The sequence below is a fragment of the Ranitomeya variabilis genome, chromosome 2, assembly GCF_051348905.1.
Source record: "Ranitomeya variabilis isolate aRanVar5 chromosome 2, aRanVar5.hap1, whole genome shotgun sequence".
In the NCBI taxonomy this organism is placed as follows: Eukaryota; Metazoa; Chordata; class Amphibia; order Anura; family Dendrobatidae; genus Ranitomeya; species Ranitomeya variabilis.
Window position 1 is genome coordinate 148,611,490 of NC_135233.1, and position 20,729 is coordinate 148,632,218.

Consider the following 20,729-nt stretch of genomic DNA (forward strand, 5'->3'; position numbering starts at 1 on the left):
TGACCAAAACTGACCAAATACTGAATGTGTAAACATGGCCACAAACTTAGTGTTATTTATTTTAAGCTTTGAAGACATACCATATATACTCAAGTATAAGCGGACCCAAGTATAAGCCTAGGCACCTAATTTTACCACAAAAAAGCTAGGAAAACTTATTGACTTGAGTATAAGCCAGTTATGCATTGTCCCCTCATCCCCATCCTGGTATGCACGGCCTCCACATCCCCATCCTTGTATGCATGGCCCCCTCATACCCATCCTGGTATGCACGGCCTCCTCATCCCTATTCTTGTACCGATATCTCCTCATCCCTATCCTGGTATGCATGGCTCATCCCTATCCTTGTATGTATGGCTTTTCATCCCTATCCTGGTATGCATGGCTCCTCATCCCTATCCTGGTATGCATGGCTCCTCATCCCTATCCTTGTATGTATGGCTTTTCATCCCTATCCTGGTATGCATGGCTCCTCATCCCTATCCTTGTATGCATGGCTCCTCATCCCTATCCTTGTATGCATGACTCTTCATCCTTATCCTGGTGTGTATGGCCCCCATCAGAAAAACATAAAAAAAAATCAAACATCCTACTTACCGTCCCTACGCTTCCTCGCAGCATCTTGTTCCGGTGCCAGCAACTGCAGCGGCGGGACTATCACGTGTGCCCACTACTAAAGAGAAATTAATATTCATTGCGTTCCACGTCTATGGGCGCGGAGAGCAGTGAATATTCATTCCCTTAAGTAGCAGCCACACGTGATTGCCCCGCTGCTGCATGAAGCCGGTGGCTGCAACTACTGTGCCCACTATTAAATAGAAATGAATATTCACTGCGAGCACAGTGATTATTCATTTCTCCTTAGCAGTGGGCACAGGCTTTAGCCGCAGCAGCCTGCTCGTGCTTCCTGTGACCGCTGCCCCACCGCTGCTGCTCCTGCTCCGTCTTCTGGGACACTCATTCAAGTATACGCCGAGGAGGGCTTTTTCAGCACAAAAAATGTGCTGAAAAACTCGGCTTATACTCGAATATATATGGTAATTCTTACCGTGGCAGCATTTATAATACCAGTCCTGTTGTGGCACCCAATAATATATAGAGGGCCATATAAACCATTGTACCATTGTCATGTCACAACAATTCTCATTTTGATGTCACTATGGTCGTAAATTCCTCTTTGATGTCAATGTCTTTGTAGCAACTATTAAAATGATGTTTTTTTTATATTAAATATTCTAGGAGTTGGCCTAAAATACATAGAACCCCTTTGTAGTGTGAAAAATCCCCCACCCACAACGTTGTTGGTGGTAAACTGAAGATTATTAATACTGAAAATAGCAGCTTCATGTCAGCTATAACACAAGAAGATAATACTTTTGAACTCATATAAAACGATATATCAAACCGTGAAAGTATACTGGAAGGACACTTTTTAGGTATAGGTCGTGTACACAGACGTCTGTGTCTACCTTCAGTATTAGTCAAAAGTTTTAGACATGGAAAATAATTCTTTAAAAAATAGAAGTGTTAATACTTTATTTATTTATTTTATTTATATCAATAAATAAAATGCAAATTGAATGAACAAAAGGGTAATCTAAATCAAATTAATCCGACAGGGCAATTGTTCCAAGCATCTTGGAGAAGATCTTTTGTGGATGTAGAGTTCTGCAAGTCTTTCTTTCTCCTCATATGATACTTGACAGTCTTGATGTTGAGATTATGGCTCTGTGGATGCCATATCATCACTTCCAGGACTTCTTGTTCTTCTTTATGCTGAAGATAGTTTTCAATTACAGTGACTGCTGTATGCTTGGGGTCGTTCTCCTGCTTCAGAATAAAATTGAAATCAGATGCCTGCTTGTTAATATTGTACAGTATTTCCCATTTTGACTCGTCAGTCCAGAGCACATTCCTCCATTTTTTACACCCCAGCTCCTATGTTTTTGTTTATAGTTGAGTCATTTGGACTTGATTCCATGTTGAAGCTGAGTTTTTGGCTGAAATTCTTTGATGAAGACCACTTCTGGGCAGACTTCTGAAAATGGTAGATGGGTGTAGCTGGGTCCCACTGCTTACTGCCAGTTCTAACCTGATGGCACTGCTGGACATCTTCCGTTTTTTAAAGGAAGTAAGCATTTAGTGTCTTTCATCCACTGCAATAAGTTTCCTTGGCCGACTACTGAATCTACATTAATCAATTTTTTGGTGTCCTCAATGCTGAGAAATACAGGCAGATACTTATCCATCGTGCAATACCTAGGAGGCATTTGATTGGTTCCAATTTTTTTCTGCAGCAGGACAACAATCCCAAACATACAGCTAATATCAACAAAAACTATTTTCTGTGTACCGAGCCCTGTTATCAACATCATTGAGTCCGACGATGTTCACTAATCTCTAGTTATAAGCACCCCAGTATGCACCTTAGCAGATGATAATGTATTTCCATTAAGCAAGAGTGGCTATATACAGCAAAGTCCTCAAAGAGCATGTACTGAGTACAGAGAACAGGTGCACCTATTGTCCGTGCCCACTGTGACTGGTAAAATGACCTTGACAAAGTGATACTCTCTGTCACAACCTCTCATCTCTTCTGAACTAATCCATCTGCCACATCTCCTCCAACTTCCTGCTGCTCCTGTAAACCTTTCCTTATTATATGCTGACCAGCCAGGTTACATCACTACACCAAGTGACTTCTGTTGGACAAGTTAGTTAAAATGACATTCGATGGTGGATGCGCCCCATCATAGAAGTTCAGTAAGGCTTGGAGCAGGGAAACATAGATCAGATACAAGAAAGAATTGTTGAGATCCAGTTCACCCAAAATGAAGTGTCTAGAGATTCTTGGCTCGGATAAAACCACTCCTGCAATGTGGTCCCTATCTTGCACAAAGACCAGACCCTTCTATCCTGAGTGGCCAAACCTGGTATCATATACTTTTACTAAAGTTACTTTACTGTACATTCTAGGAACCAACGAAAACACCACAGTGAAAGGAATTCTGGATAAAATAAGTGCAATTGTTGAACCAAATACTGAACAGTATGGTACTAATTTATTGAGGTAAGTGTGATATGAACATATTGCTTTCCACATAACATCTGGGTAGATTATATTGAACACTCGCATGTACAGTTTTGAAGCATAGTCCTGAAGACTGATGTTGAAGCTGTTCTTAGTAGAAAAAAACCCACAATCCCCAGAAAATGATCCGGAAAGACAAGGTGTGGACTACATTTAGATTTTCAAATTTAAAATCATCTTTAATAAATACATATAATTAAAATACACAAATAACGAAAAAACAAAGGTAAAATAAACAGTACATATGGTTGGGAACAGTAAGTAAACTATATCGGGTAAAGCCTATTCCATACAGCTCTAAATGACCAATAAATTTAGTACAAAGGCTCAATTTATAAGTAGTAAATTAATTTTACCATAATCTCGAATTTCATGTTTAGCACATAAACTGCCTGAACAAATATATATATTGCTGAGCCATTATATAGCAAAAAAGTGCATAGCGCCTAGTAGAATGGGGTAAAAGCACCCTCAGTATAATGCTATATATATATGCACTCAACCATCCCACAGAGGCTTCATTAAGGAACTGGCATATAAAGTGAAGTTAGCTGAGCCATTATATAGAAAAAAAGTGCATAGTGCCTAGTAAAATGGGGTAAAAACACCCTCAGTATAATGCTATATATATATGCACTCAACCATCCCGCAGAAGCTTCATTAAGGAACTGGCATATAAAGTGAAGTTAGCATGAACTTACATGATCAGCTGTCCCGATAAGCACTGTCCCCAACACCCCTGACAGCGCCGTTTCACCTGACTGGCTTCCTCAGATAAGGGGCATATGTGTCTATCGCTACTAAATACATCCTTAGTTTTGAAGCATAGTCCTGAAGACTGATGTTGAAGCTGTTCTTAGTAGGCCTGATGCCTATAGGTGACCATGCAGAAAGGGCAGCTGTTAGCAGGAAAATCAAACATATTGTATTCACATGTTAAATATGTGTATTTGTATATGATTTGAGTAATAATCACAGCTCCGTGGGAAGAGTTAGGGTACCGTCTCACAGTGGCACTTTTGTCGCTACGACGGTACGATCCGTGACGTTCCAGCGATATCCATACGATATCGCAGTGTCTGACACGCAGCAGCGATCAGGGACCCTGCTGAGAATCGTACGTCGTAGCAGATCGTTTGGAACTTTCTTTCGTCGCTGGATCTCCAACTGTCATCGCTGGATCGTTGTGTGTGACAGCGATCCAGCGATGCGTTCGCTTGTAACCAGGGTAAACATCGGGTTACTAAGCACAGGGCCGCACTTAGTAACCCGATGTTTACCGTGGTTACCAGCGTAAAAGTAAAAAAAAACAAACAGTACATACTTACATTCCGGTGTCTGTCCCCCGGCGTTCTGCGTCTCTGCAGTGTGAGCGCCGGCCAGCCGGAAAGCGAGCACAGCGGTGACGTCACCGCTGTGCTTTCCGGCTGGCGCTTACACAGTGCAGAGAAGCAGAACACCGGGGGACAGACACCGGAATGTAAGTATGTACTGTTTGTTTTTTTTTACTTTTACGCTGGTAACCATGGTAAACATCGGGTTACTAAGCGCGGCCCTGCGCTTAGTAACCCGATGTTTACCCTGGTTACCCGGGGACTTCGGCATCGTTGGTCGCTGGAGAGCTGACTGTGTGACAGCTCCCCAGCGACCACACAACCACTTACCAACGATCACGGCCAGGTCGTATCGCTGGTCGTGATCGTTGGTATCGTTATGTGAGACGGTACCCTTAGGGAAAGCTGAAGGATGGCTCAGTGGTTAACACCATTACCTTGAAGCACTGGCCTCCTGGATTTGAATTGATTTGGAATTTAGATTGTAATCTCCAATGTGGACAGGAGTTGGTGTAAATGATACACTCTGTATATATTATTAAAATATTCATAAATTAAGAAGTTCTCCACAATTTCCAACTTTACTTTGTATTAATCCCTGATTTAACCTCATTTGTCCTCTTTTACTCTCTTCTGTTCCACACTCTCCTTGGAGCGTTATCAGCTTTTGTGGACAATACTTGTCCTTCCATTAGCTGACAGTATTGTGACTTTCGCTCAGTACACAATTTTGCTCAAAAGTTTACATACCCCGGCAGAATTTTTGCTTTCTTGGCCTTTTTTCAGAGAATATGAATGATAACACCAAAACTTTTTCTCCACTCATGGTTAGGTGAAGCCATTTATTGTCAAACTACTGTGTTTTCTCTTTTTAAATCATAATGACAACCCAAAACATCCAAGTGACCCTGATCAAAAGTTCACATACCCTGGTGATTTTGGCCTGATAACATGCACAGAAGGTGACACACATAGGTTTGAATGTCTTCTAAAGGTAACATCCTCACCTGTGACCTGTTTGCTTGTAATCAGTGTGTTTTCATAAAAGCTGAGTGAGTTTCTGGGATCCAGACAGGTTCTTGCACCTTTCATCCAGCCAGTGATGTTTCTGGATTGTGAGTCATGGGGAAAGCAAAAGAATTGTCAACGGATCTATGGGAAAAGGTAGTTAAACTGTATAAAACAGGAAAGGGATACAAAAAGATAGCCAAGGAATTGATAATGCCAGTCAGCAGCATTCAAACTGTGATTAACAAATGGAAAATCAGGGTCTCTGTAAAAACAAAACCATGGTCAGGTAGACCAACAAAAATGTCTTCCACAACTGCCAGGAAAATTATTTGGGATGCAAAGAAAAACCCACAAATAAGATCAGCTGAAATACAGGACTCTCTGAAAACTAGCAGTGTGGCTGTTTCAAGATGCACAATAAGGAGGCATTTGAAGAAAAATGGGCTGCATGGTCGAGTCGCCAGAAGAAAGACATTACTACCAAATGCCACAAAGTATCTCGCCTACAGTACGCAAAACAGCACAGAGACAAGCCTCCAAACATCTGGAACAAGGTAATTTGGAGTGATGAGACCAAAATGGAATTTTTGGCCACAACCATAAACGTTACATTTGGAGAGAGGTCAACAAGGCCTATGATAAAAAGAACACCATTCCTACTGTAAAGCACAGAGGTGGATCGCTGATGTTTTGGGGATGTGTGAGCTACAAAGGCACAGGAAACTTGGTCAAAGTTGAAGGAAAGATGAATGCAGCACATCAGCAAATACTGGAGGCAAATTTGCAGTCATCAGCCCGAAAGCTGCGTTGGGGACGTACTTCGACGTTCCAACATAACAATGATCCAAAACACAAGGCTAAGTCAGCCTGTCATTGGCTACAGAAGAAGAAAGTGAAGGTTTTGGAGTGGCCATCTCAGTCTCCTGACCTCAATATCATTGAGCCACTCTGGGGAGATCTCAATCCCACGGTTCATGCTAGACAGCCCAGGAATTTACAGGAACTGGAGGCTTTTTGCCAAGAAGAGTGGGCAGCTTTACCATCTTCACGCTGTCATTGATGTTAGAGAGGGCAATACACAGTATTAAGAAATGGGGTATGTGAACTTTTGATCAGGTTCATTTTAGTATTTTGGGTTGTCATTATGATTTAAATAGAGAAAACACAGTAGTTTGACAATAAATGACTTCACCAAACCACTATCCATGAATGGAGAAAAAGTTTTGGTGTTATCTTATCATTCATATTCTCTGAAAAAAGGCCAAGAAAGCAAAAAGTCTGCAGGAATATGTAAACTTTTGAGCACAACTATAGAGATCCTAGGAACATTCCTAGACAACTGTGTGGTATCAGCTGTGAAAGTGACGTCACATGTCATATGTCTGGTACACCTTTGGCACTGAAATTCATGGAAAAGTACACAAAATGCAGGTCAATTCCTTTATCCAAACTCATTTACATGCATTATAAAAAGATCTGCAGCATGCCATACTTTAGCTATGGATTATGCTTGTATTTATCTAAGTCCAATGTTTTAAATATCACATTTGGAAATTTTATCTAGTAGAGAAAATACGGTTTTCTTACTGTAAATTTTGGTTTAGTGCTAACAATATATACACTAGTCCTAGATGTACAGGATGTAATAACACCAGCATTGCTATGTGTCTCAGGTATATGTTTAAGCACAGTGCTGCTTCCCACAACTATCCTTGCTACGCAGATGAGCGATACAGGATTACATTTGCTGATTATGCGGTTACTTACCCTGATCAACTGGTAAATTCATGGTTTGTGATTTTCAGGTAAGATGTTTAATATAGGTTAATAGTTATCTATTTTAAGGGGTATGTATTAGACTCAATAAGGACTTGAAAGTCCTTTGAAATTTGTGTTTCTTTTTTTCTTTACTGGTTCTCACCACCAATTATTAACGGAATATAGAAATGTCTTATGATACGTTATTTTACAAACATTGGCCTTCTGTATGCTGGTGAAGTCTGTACTTTTCTGCATAGGCCTTCTTCAGAGCCTCAAGAAGGTCTGTCAATGCCCTGGACACTACTCATTTTTATTTTGTAAGAGTGAGGTAATATACAGTACATTGATGCCTTATTACTAGGATGTGCTGTTCATGTCATCTCTGAGATTACAACTGTTGTGATCTCCAGTAATTGAATATAGGGTGGGACAGGGTCATTGGCACGGTATATGAGGGGAGATATGTGTCACAAATATTGCTTTCTTCCGGGATCTAGAAGCCCATAAGTTTCTCTTCAGCATGCTAGGTGCTGAAGGAGTTAAGCGGCCATGTTATGGGCGGGTTTGAAGGTGAGTAGGTAAGAGATGGGCAGGATGCCTACTCACCAAATCTCCACCTCAAGGGTGTAGCTGGGATGTTAAATGTCCAGCCAGTTTTTTTTTTCTGTTGTGTGGAGGAAGCCTTCAGACTGAAGCTCCTGCAAGAGCTGCCATGTGTATTGACCCTGAAGGCGGAAGCTGTACTGGGAAGGACTTTGTATGAACTTTTCACTTTTATTTGACCCAGAAAGGCTGTTTTCTGTTACCAGTTTGGGCTTTTTGGTTTATGATGCAATATACAACCCAGAGACTTTAACCAAACATGTTACTGTGTCTACCTACAGGAGCAGCTAAGTGAGCTGACCTTCCACAAGGGTTATTCTTACCTTTAGAAGTTATCAGCTATCCATAGGTTTCGTGAAGACTTGCTTATTGGTAAAGGACCGCCTACTGGTACTCTCACAATTCCATGAATGGAGCTCTCTAGTACGCTGTTTGAATTGAATGGTTGACGGACATCCACATCACCACTCCATTTATTCTCTGTGGAACTTCTGGAGACTTTTCCTGCAGTCCTATAGGGAATTAATTGTATGGTGCTGCACATGCCCAGGGACCAGAGTCATGTTGTCGGGATTAGAAGGCACCTCGTTTGTCTGCAGTGCTACACTTCAGCATTACTAATAATGGTATTTTAACCTTAATCTCTTGTCCCACTATTCTTAATCTTTGTTCGGTGGTTACTTCCTTTTGGGATTGGAAAGGGACCTAGTGGTTGAACCCCCAACGACTGTCAAGTTTTACCTTTCCTATGGAATGCTGAGAAGTTTCATCTATGGGAATAACAGTTAATTTAATTACTTGGGATCACAGCAGTTGTAATGTCACTTGTTATGTAAGCTCTAGAGGGGCACACACTTCTAGGTGTTATGTCATCAGACTCAATCCCTTTTCAAAATGGGGACGCCAGCACAATTTCTGGCAAACAGCTGATGTTGCTGGCAGCCAGTCAGACATTGCCCCTACAGTATTTGTTGCAGGAAAATGCTATTCACATGCATAACACTCCTTATGCAAGCACCTTCCAATAGATGGCCTAACAGGGACACGTAGACTGTAATAGGGAAACTTTATCACAGAATAGCCTTTTACATATATAATTAATGCACTGCACTTTCAAACTTCCTAAGGAATAATTTCCGAGCGACAATGATTAGGATTCAGCTTGGTAACAGAACATCATCTGATAGAAGTGATGCTAGCTCACATTGCCAGCTGTTAGATAATAAGATAAGATTGAGACTCAACTTTGCTTTGTGGATCTCCGAGTTGCTATGCTTTATCCTACTCTTGTTAATAGGAAGTAAGGGTGCAAGTGGGTCTCTTTTAATTTCTCATTCTTTTTCATTAAAGAGAACCTGTCAGCACGTTTTTACATATGAAAGTAGTGTTTTGGCTATATAGATATTTGTCCCCAAATAAAAATGATATCATTTTGCTAGAGATCTGATGTCAGTCATGGCAAATCTCATATAAAAATGTACAGTATATACAAATCAGACTGGGAAAGCAATAGAGGTGTGTCAGGGTACCTGGACTGCTTCTTCCAAGAGCACTGATAGGCCCCCAGTCCTAGTAATCGCAAGAGGCTGCCTGGATGGCAGCAATCAAGTGCCGGCCAAGTAAGTGTTCGCTGCACTAGTCTGACTGCTACAAAGTACCAATATAGATGCCGGACCAAAGCAGTTCAAATTGTTTTACTCTTTTCTTTTAAGTCCACTTCTAGCCTGATTTGCGAATGGCTTCTACGATAATGGCTTCTATGCTAGATTTCTCACGGCACATCGGATCGCCACTATTTTTATTGGGAACAAGTGCCTACACAGTCATACCACTTCTTTTGTATATAAAAACGTCAAATTCAAATATTCAACATTCAGTTATAATAATTTTGATTTTTGTTACTGAATTTTTCAACTTAATTAGGGAAGTTTTCCATGTTACTGAAGATATGCTCATAGTACCCAAGATGTACACAAACCTCCAAGCCTCTGCGCTTCACGTCATTAATAATGATACACTGGAAGAAGTACCTCGAGTGTGTAACAGAGTAGAACCATTTATATACACCAAAAACGCAGTAAGTGACGAGTAACTCATCCATGTATTAACTGTTATAATTGAATGCTGCACAATGACTCCAGACAAAGCATCAGCGAAACGTGTATTAAGTGTGTTTCTTGATGGGTGCATGTATGCATCTCCTTCATCATGGCTATTTAGCCCTCTGATCTTTTGACACCTTATCCTTTTTCTTATGGCTTATGCTTATTGATGCTTCTCTCCTCATACTTCTGTGTTTATATACAGTGGTGCTGAAAAGTTTACATACCCCGGCAGAATTTTTGCTTTCTTGCCCTTTTTTCAGAGAATATGAATGATAGCACCAAAACTTTTTCTCCACTCATGGTTAGTGGTTGGGTTAAGCCATTTATTGTCAATCTACTGTTTTTTTCTCTTTTTAAATCAGAATGACAACCCAAAACATCCAAATGACCTTGATCAAAAGTTCACATACCCTGGTGATTTTGGCCTGATAACATGCACAGAAGTTGACACAAATAGGTTTGAATGGCTACTAAAGGGATGAGGAGACTTAAAGCCGCAATGCTCCTCTGGGAAATATGCTAATTATGCAAATTGTCTCCTCAGAGAGGAAGAGAACTAGAACTCTAGTGCCACCTATTGGAAGTAGCAATCCTACAAGTCAATGTCGACCCTTTAACGAGCCTTGTCACATGACTTAGGATAATAGACTCTCAATTTGCAGACACTGTGTTTCGGGGTACTGCCCCTCATCAGTGCAAAGTGTGAGATCTGGTTTGGCTGTGTGAGAGGCATTCGACCGATATCCAAGAAGTATCGTTTCTCCTTGTGGAGATATTGACTTGTAGGACTGCTACTTCCAATAGGTGGCACTAGAGTTCTAGTTCTCTTCCTCTCTCATTGAGGATGTGCACATGTCCGATTCTTTTCCTTGGACAGAGTGAAGAAGATAAGAGATTTTTTTTTTTTAAATCTCTAGAAAAACGGATCCCACTCTGATCATACTCTGATCAGATTCTGATTAGCAAAAGCAGATCATTTTTCTCGGATGGAGAACATATTGTCGTGTGACCCTAGCCTTGGGATCTGAACCCAGCAATGTTAGTCTTGAGTTCTTTACATGTGTTCTCATAGATCCATCATACACTGTCCTATAGAAGGAGTACTTCAATGGCACGTCTCACTATCCTTCGTGTCTCAGATGCTACTTGTGGTCCTTAAGGGCTGAAATGTCATAGCAAGTTCATATTTACTAGTCTGAGAGAGATATTATATCTTGCTTTAGCTATTGTATCTGTTGGATGATTTCCTAGAACACATCTGAGCTGTTTATGTATTTGTGGTGCTAACTGAATAAAGTAGACACTTTTTTTTTGGTACTTATCATTTTATAATATTTTGAACAAAAGTTACATTTTATACTAGGGGAACATTTTCAGTGATTTCTGCCATGAAGGCAGTACAGGTTTGTACTTGGTCAATTGACTGCTCAGTTTTCTAACATCTTGTGACTATTACTACGCTCATAGTGACAGATCACCTAGCATTAGTTCAAGAGAAAAGTGTCGAAGTTGCTGTTCCAACCAATCCAATTTCAGTTCCCATATATCACAGGTTCTGACCTAATGGTTTCTTGATAAATCTTTCCATTAGTGCCACAGCAGAAGTCAGTGACATGGAAAGCCACAGCATTGCTAGAGACGTATATCACATACTCCTGTGTTGGGTGATAGATGCTCATAATAATAATAATAATTTTATTTATATAGTGCCAACATATTCCGCAGCGCTTTACAAATTATAGAGGGGACTTGTACAGACAATAGACATAACAGCATAACAAAAATCACAGTTCAAAATAGATACCAGGAGGAATGAGGGCCCTGCTCGCAAGCTTACAAACTATGAGGAAAAGGGGAGACACGAGAGGTGGATGGTAACAATTGCTTTAGTTATTTGGACCAGCCATAGTGTAAGGCTCGGGTGTTCATGTAAAGCTGCACGAACCAGTTAACTGCCTAAGTATGTAGCAGTACAGACACAGAGGGCTATTAACTGCATAAAGTGTATGAGAACATTATGAGAGGAACCTGATTATGTTTTTTTTTTTTTAATAGGCCACACAGGGATCGTTAGGTTAATGCATTGAGGCGATAGGCCAATCTGAACAAATGAGTTTTTAGGGCGCGCTTAAAACTGTGGGGATTGGGGATTAATCATATTAACCTAGGTAGTGCATTCCAAAGAAACGGCGCAGCACGTGTAAAGTCTTGGAGACGGGAGTGGGAGGTTCTGATTATTGAGGATGCTAACCTGAGGTCATTAGCGGAGCGGAGGGCACGGGTAGGGTGGTAGACCGAGACCAGAGAGGAGATGTAGGGTGGTGCTGAGCCATGGAGTGCTTTGTGGATGAGGGTAGTAGTTTTGTACTGGATTCTGGAGTGGATGGGTAACCAGTAGGGTTGAGCGACCTTTAGTTTTTTAGGGTCGAAACGGGTTTTGTGAAACCCGACTGTCTTAAAAGTCGAGTCGAGTGAAATCGGCCGACCACAGTGAAAAGTCGGGTTTCGGCCGAAACACGAAACCCAGTGAAGATATTATTTTTTTCTCTCTCTCTCTCTCTCTCTCTCTCTCTCTCTCTCTCTCTCTCTCTCTCTCTCTCTCCTCTCTCTCTCTCTCTCTCTCTCTCTCTCTCTCTGTCTCCCCTCCGTCCCAGAACAGAAAATTTCGATTTGCACATTCCAAATCGCTACTGCGCACAAGCGATAACATGACGATAGGCGTTCACTCCCCTAAGACCTATGTCATCACTCTGCCTACGCTCATTCATTGGCTGAAAAAATGGTGCTAATCGCGTCATACGAAACGCGACTTTGGCGCCAAGATCGCGTACCGCATGGCCGACCCCACACAGGGATCGGGTCGGGTTTCATGAGACGCCGACTTTGCCAAAAGTCGGCGACTTATGAAAATGAACGACCCGTTTCGCTCAACCCTAGTAACCAGTGTAATGACTGGCACAAGTTAGAGGCATTGGTGTAACGGTTACATAGTTACATAGTTATTAAGGTTGAAGGAAGACTTTAAGTCTATCTAGTTCAACCCATAGCCTAAGCTAACATGCCCTAACATGTTGATCCAGAGGAAGGCAAAAAAACCCATATGGCAAAGAGTAAGCTCCACATTGGGGAAAAAAATTCCTTCCCGACTCCACCTACGGCAATCAGACTAGTTCCCTGGATCAACGTCCTATCAAGGAATCTAGTGTATATAACCTGTAACATTATACTTTTGAAGAAAGGCATCCAGTCCCCTCTTAAATTTAATTAATGAATCACTCATTACAACATCATACGGCAGAGTTCCATAGTCTCACTGCTCTTACAGTAAAGAATCCGCGTCTGTTATTATGCGTAAACCTTCTTTCCTCCAGACGTAGAGGATGCCCCCTTGTCCCCGTCTCAGGTCTATGATTAAAAAGATCATCAGAAAGGTCTTTGTACTGTCCCCTCATATATTTATACAGTAAAATAAGATCACCCCTGGGTGAGGAATATGATCCTGGCTGTAGCATTCAGGACAGATTGGAGAGGGAGAGTTTGGTAAGAGGGAGGCCGATTAGTAGAGAGTTACAATAGTCCAGACGAGAATGAATGCTCATGCTTAGTCCTCTTAGTCTAATATTGATATGTGAGTATTTAAGATAAGATATAATATTAGATACATCTGTTACGTTATATGGAATCACATTTTATCTATGTCACCTTTTAGAGAGGGTACACATTTGTGGCTGAAGCATACGCTGGTGATTTTTTTGCGGCATCTGGAAAGTGGAGACTAAGACTCATTGGGGCCTGTACTCCTTTACCGTCACTTTCACGTGACGCTGTAAATAACGCCTTCTCTATTAAAGAAATCAGAGACTATTATTTACCCAACAAGAAGGAAATTGTCTTCAGGTAAGTTCCCATACAAATGTCATAAGTTTGTAGTTTCTTAAGGTTATTGTGTATAGTACTCATCTAAAAGTAAAGCATTTGGACACCTTTCAGGACTTTATTTTTATACTTTTCTACTTAAAAGGGTTTTCCAGAAATGACTTGTCCATTCCCATCAACTTTCACTAGGTTAGCATAATGAAATTTGAGTGTTACTCCCCCTCACCAGGGCTAGTGCTCACTCTCAACCGCTGCTCTAGTGTGTGTTGACAGACAACACCATCTTTGACTACCGTGAACATAACCGCTGCAGCCAATCACTGGTCTTAGTGGCCCCTACCATAGACACTGAGCCCACTTATTGGCTGCAGGGGTTATGTACACTAATCCTGAGAAATGTAGATTTATTATTTTAACCTAGTGAAAGCCGATGGGAAGGACAACCCCTTTATATAAGTGAATTTTTGGTTGTAAAAGCCAAATTGTCCAAAATTAGTTATGAAACCCTATTAGAAAATTGCTTTTCAGGCAAAATACACAGATGGTAGTATACATTGCACCAAAGGTGTCCATATTCTTTATATAGTGAATATGGTATTTGCTCCTGGTCATACACTAACATAACTAGGGTAAAACTCTAGAAGTCACGTTAGACAGATGTGTTCAAGAAACATCTCTCTCCCGATCTCCTCAACTTGCCCGAGTGCCCTTGTGTTCTCTATGAGGGAGCCGCTACCAACCTTCGAAGCCAGCCACTCATGTTCCAGGAAACTAAAGGATCGGCTGCTGAAATTCACCAGGCTGGATTCTTCTTTCCCCTGACATTATCTGTTGGGCCGGAGTTTAGAGGCGACCATACGTATTAGACTGTTGGTCGATCTCTCTAATATTGGTGTACTATGCCGACTTTAGAATAATTTGTATAGGTGCCTTTAATATGAAGGTTTATCGCTATAATGAATTGATGTTAAAAGTAAATAAAGAAATACAGAACATAATTTATTTGCTGAAACTGAACTATTCCTTTAAGTACTGTACAGTATTGTAATGAGTTCGGTATAAAAGTGATAGACTGAACCTTCAAGGCGACCATCACAGCCCGACCATAGAAGTCAAGTCATTTAGCTAATTTTGAAGTTATTTACTGTGGTTGGAATATATGGCAGCAGATTTACTAGTCCTTAACTGATGATAATCTTCAGCTGATATAACAGTGATTTTGTCCAAACTACAGCAAGCAGCCCAGTAAGTGACACATCACTGGAATCAGGGTCTCTGTCTCTACATTATGCTGCTCAAACATAAGGTGGCAAAACCAGACTCCCTTTAACAGTTACATGTGCTTTTCAAAGCTGCATATTATTTACAGCCAAAAAGTGAAAAGTGACTGATGCCTCCTTCCGTTTCTTCATGCCACCATAAGTCTCCAGTCAGAAGACTTTTTCTGTTTGTTCTGTATTTTCTCATAATGTTTTCTTGTTCTGCTCTTGTGACAAAGGTACACTGTAAAAGCAGCAGCAGAGCACATCGCAACCGTTCAGGTGCAAGCCTCTAAGTCAGACATATTCATCAAGTTACAGATCCTTGATAATGATGCAGAGGTTGTGAGCGTTACTGGCAAAGGTCACGCACTTATACCTGCATTTTGTTTCTTGCCGACTGAAAGGCCTTCAAGCTCTTACTGTAAGTATTTTTGCTCTCTGTGCGTCTTTTTTTGCACTGTATTGTAGCAAGAATTCTGTATATAGTGTAAAACATTTTGCATATTTAATCAGGGGTGGACAGTGATAGCACAAATCCCTGAGCAAGAAGTGTATGTCTATGGGCCCTGTTCCCATTAATTCCAGGAAAAGAAGCACATCCTGAGCACATGCTGTGTACGTCTTCCGCACTTTGTCACCAATATTCTCAAAGGGAATCCGTCAGCAGGTCTTTGCTATGTAACCTGAGAGCAATATCACATAGGGCAGGAAAGCCTGACTCCAGTGATGTGTCACTTACTGGACTGCTTGGTGTAGTTTTCATAGAATGATAGAATCATTGTTTGTATGATGTAGATGTAGCAGAACTAAGTCCTCTGCTTTGTATAACCTCTTCCTCACACCCATGACTGGCAGTTCTCTGTGTACACTGTGCACTGTGAGAAAGCTGCTAATCAGTGATGGCGGCGGGGTCACAAAGACTGGCCTGACTGCCTGGCATGGGAGTTGTAGTCCTGTTGAGTTCATTTCCTGATGATAACATACTGATTATATTGAAACGACAACACATAGCCTAATAAGTGACACATCCCTGGAATCAGGCTCTTGTGCCCTATATTATCCTACTCTCAGACTAAATAGCAAAAATCTGCTGAGAGCTTCCCTTTACAGGTTGTCCACTGCTAGGACAACCCCTTCTTGATCGAAATGTTTGGCCCCCCCCAAAAATAATAAAACATATACTCACCTCTTGTGCCGGTGCCGTTCCTGCGGTGTCTGCACCCGCTGTCCCTGGGGCTCTCGTGTGGTTGTTGTGACATGTGGATTCAAACAAGAAGAGAAAAGAACATGCTTATAGGGAGATCACCAAGATAATAAGCAATGAAAACTTTATTAAAGTGTGCACACAGACCAACAATAGTATAAAAACATTTAAAAACACACAAGAGTAATTCCCTGATTGATGTAAGCCCCCCCATACAAACAGGCCAAAAAAATAATGCAAGAATAATAATAATAAATAATAAAAGCTCAACCCAGCAATAAGTCCCCAAACTGGTATAAAGGGTTCAAATAGCCGTCCAATACAAAAACAGTGTGGAAACTAGCACCTGGTAGGGTAGATTGTAACTCGGTCTTGTGTGTCTCAGGGCAAATAGAAACCTGTATCACAAAAGTGCATGGGTAAGAGACACACAAAAGGCAATAAATGGCATATCAGAGGTTCCGCTATAAAGGACCAAGCTTGCTTACCAATGATACAGATTAAAGTGCACAATGTGCCTGAAAAAATGCTAGAACCCCAGAGACTACTCCAAACTACACCAAGCAGCCCAGTAAGTGATACATCACTGGAATCAGACTTTCCTGCCCTATATGACACTGCTCTCAGGTTATATAGCAGAAACCTGCTGCTGAGCATGTTAGTGACAGCGTGCAGCAGAAGTGTTCGGCATGTGCTCAGAATGTGTTTCTTTTATTCTTGGGATTAATTAGAACAGGGCCCATATACTGTACACTTCTCTATCATATGAACCCGCATTAGAAACTAGAAAATGGCTACAAGGCATCTGAAAAAGTGTGATATCAGTAAAATCTGAATGTTTTCTTAATCCTAATAACACTGTAATGGTAAAGCCATAAAGATACTGACTACAGATCGCAGTTTGTGCCACCACCGACATCTTAAAGGAGTTTTCCTAACATGAGCATTCATCACCTCTCCACTGCATAGTCCTATCATAATTTTCTTCCATGGAAATACAGAAATCATAATGCCGAGCATCAAAATGTATCACAATTGTTGCTATGACAAGAAATATACAAAAAACAATCCATTGCTCGCATTATAATTTTAGCCTATAATTTCAGCCCAGAAGAGTACAGCTCGAGACCATGTTATTCAATGGCTTTTCTTGTGGGATTCTATCAGAAAATGACCTATGGCTTAAAATGTTGCCAGTTTTTTTGTTGTTTATTTTTCATGTCGCAAGTGTTATTTTTTTTTAAAAAAGGAATCTTGCAAATTTCACATTGGCCACTGAAGCTTTTTTAGACTTTAACTTCCCGTCCTTTCAGAAAGAGTTTTCAGCAGGCTCCTTATCAGCAGATCAATAAAATGTATTAAAAATTAGGCAAATGTAACGTTTATACAAATCACTTGCATTAATTAATTGTCATATTAAAAACGTGCTGTATAAAAAAGAAAATTACAAAGAGAGGGTTGGATGTGCTATAATTTATATTCATAATTTATATGCAATATGTCAAAGGTGATATATGAGAAAATCTTGTTCAACAATATAAATGTCTAGTGATAAGGAATTTATTAAATAATTGCTAATTATTGAATATAGTGACAAGTGTAAATCCCATTTTATGCAAATACATAAACTTTATTACTGAAAGTGCACTTTGCCAAAATAGATTAATGAACCATGTCGAGACTTGTATTGTTTAAGATTATTGTACCTGTTTTTATTATGTATACCCCTTCTCACATGTAAAGCGCCATGGAATAAATGGCGCTATAATAATAATAATAATAATAATAATAATAAATAATAATAATAATAAGAGTAACAAAATATTTTTTCTGATAAATAATTAAATATTGCATAATACAGCAGAATGTCAAAAAGCCATAGTGAGATAAAGGGATTTTATAATGTCAGTTAATGGTCTGAAAGCTAGAGCATAATACTGACCTTACGGAGAACCACAGCCCCCTCTCACCACTCCAATGCCCGTTTCGCTACCGCTTCGTCGGGGCAGCAGCCAGCAGGGCAGTGTATTTGTATGTGTTTTTTTTATCTGTTTTATTTTCAATGTGGCAAAAGGGGATGATTTGAACTTTTTTTCTCATATTTTTTTTTACATTTTTTTTTCAATCTTTACTTTATTTTATAGTCCCCTTAGGAGACTTGAAGCTGTGATCATCCAATCACTCATGCTATGCATAGCAGTGCTTCAGCCCTACTATGTACAGCAGAAATCAGCATGACAACCACAAGTCGACATTCACAGGAGTTTCGTAATGACAGGCACATGGGTCATCCACAGATCCCCGGCAGTCATGACGACCCATCAGTGTCCCCTGATCACGTGACAGGTATGCTGATGGGCGGGATTTGTGACGCTCTTCTGGCTGGCTCATGTTAAATCCTAATGTCAATCACTGATGTAACTGGTTAACAGCCACGAGTGGAGCTCTCATGTGTGTTTAATATGCAGTTTCAGCGCCAGTGTCAGCATCAATTTTGGGGACACCACATATGACGTAAATATATGTCATACATCGTGAAGGGGTTAATAAAAGTGATTTGTATAAACATTACATTTGCCTAATTTTTGAATACATTTTGTTGGCTTATACTTGTTTTTGTATTCACAGGCTATTATAAATTTGCATATTTTTGGCACCTACTTCTTTTGTAGGTTTTCCTTACCATCAGAGGCGGGATTATAATGACAGCTAACAACTCTGTTCATAGTTGATAACACAGGATGATCATAATCGGTAATGTCACATCTGACCCTGTTCCCCCTCCTTTAACAATGACCTTTGCATCTGCTCATTTGATGCTTCAGTAGAAATGATGGGGTCGGGATCAGACCATTGTGGCTAATGTCCATGTGGTGTTTCCTGAACCAACAGGAAGTTAGAGTCTAAAAAAGCCGTATAGCCAGTGAGAAAATTGCAAGAATTCTAATTTTTACATTTTTTTTTAAGTCAGATTCTCTTTATTAAACATTTTTCAATTAATAACAACCATGGGGAACATCTCCCCTGATAAATCACATACAAAAACAGAAAAGATAGATCTCCCTCCCATCCCTTCCGAAACACAAGTCCTGAACTGTTTTTACATAGGAAGATTAAAGAGTATCTTCTGTATGCCATATTTTGCCAGTCTAATTTTTACTTTTAATGCAGATTGTATTATGGAGAATAAAAAACATTTCCAAAATTATCTTTAAAACATACTTTGAAGAAGAAAACCTGATTTAATCTTTTTTGTGCGTTGTTTTAAGAACGGCCTCATCTGTGACTGAAATGTAGTGACTGCTGAAACGCCCAACGAGCTAACATGTATCATCTATCTTGCTCTTATAGAGAAAAATGGTATAAAAAAGTCAGAAAAAGAAAGATATAAAATAGAAACATTTAAGTAAATAAAAAATGTAGGTGATGTTTAAATTGATTACTTTTAATTGCAATGTTTGTTTGACTTACATCATGGTGTAAAATGTATAATTATACATGATTAACTATTTAACAGCAAGCAAAAGTCAGGTGCTTGCAAGTGTAACAAAGAAAGGAAGAATTAGTTCAGGTGGAAGCCAGAAAAATAAGACATCTTCAAGACCGGGGAGCATTGGTGAAATTCAACATTCTGCAGAGAATGAACCCCCAGAAGAAAAAGTCTCCTCCCCGCAGCCGGTAACAGTTATTCCTTATTATGCATATTACAAGGGTTGTCTGGGATTTAAACAAAATTGACAGAGAGCAGGAAACGTGTTGAGATGAAAAATAGTCAATATTCACCGCTGTGCTTGTCGTTCCTGGTAGTCCTACAGAGATGATGTCACGTATATCATTCACGTAAATGCTCCAGCCGATCATTGGCCACAGTGTTCCCAAGCCGAACAAGCAATGTCAGTGCTCTGGCCGGTAATAAGCAGCCGCAATCATGGTAAAGATGTATGTGATGTCATTGCTGCAGGTTGGAGAATCAATGGATGAGTATTCCTTATTTTATGATTTTAACACACCTTCTGCTATCTAGAAAAGAATCTCTGAAATGATCCTATGCTACATTATGTCTCACTACTGCAATGAAAAATATGTAATCTGCAAGTTCAAACCATCCGGAAAGTGATATAGACATTGTTGAGGCTGTAGTGCTTGCAGAAGGACACAGCCCCTACAATCTGAGCTGATGGAGGTAGGGTGGGGAGTCCGTCCTTCATCAATTTAATTTAAATTCCCTATAGTAAGGATAGTCCTTCAATTTTAAGAAAGCTGAATAGCCCCTTTAGCCTCTTTGGGGCCAAGACATTTTTCGTTTTTAAGCTTTTGTTTTTTTCCTCCTCAATTTCTAAAAGCCATAACTTATTATTTTTCTTTCGACCTAGCCAAGCAAAGGCTTATTTTTTGTGGGACAAGTTGTAGCTTTGAAAGACATCACTCACTTTGCCATATAATATACTGAAAAAAAAGTAACTAAAAATTCCAAGATGGATT

The 20,729-nt window shown here is 40.1% G+C and overlaps 1 protein-coding gene across 2 annotated transcripts in view; it reads left to right on the forward strand.

The window, feature by feature from the left end:
* The window catches only part of ADGB (androglobin), a 509,594-nt gene that overhangs the window by 310,012 nt on the left and 178,853 nt on the right, over window positions 1-20,729 (forward strand). For both annotated transcript variants that reach the window (XM_077283074.1, XM_077283075.1), the window contains exons 23-28: window positions 2,977-3,070; window positions 7,110-7,241; window positions 9,724-9,877; window positions 13,615-13,802; window positions 15,280-15,464; window positions 19,765-19,925. In XM_077283074.1, the coding sequence (XP_077139189.1) occupies window positions 2,977-3,070; window positions 7,110-7,241; window positions 9,724-9,877; window positions 13,615-13,802; window positions 15,280-15,464; window positions 19,765-19,925 (914 nt within the window). The remainder of the gene's footprint in view (window positions 1-2,976; window positions 3,071-7,109; window positions 7,242-9,723; window positions 9,878-13,614; window positions 13,803-15,279; window positions 15,465-19,764; window positions 19,926-20,729) is intronic.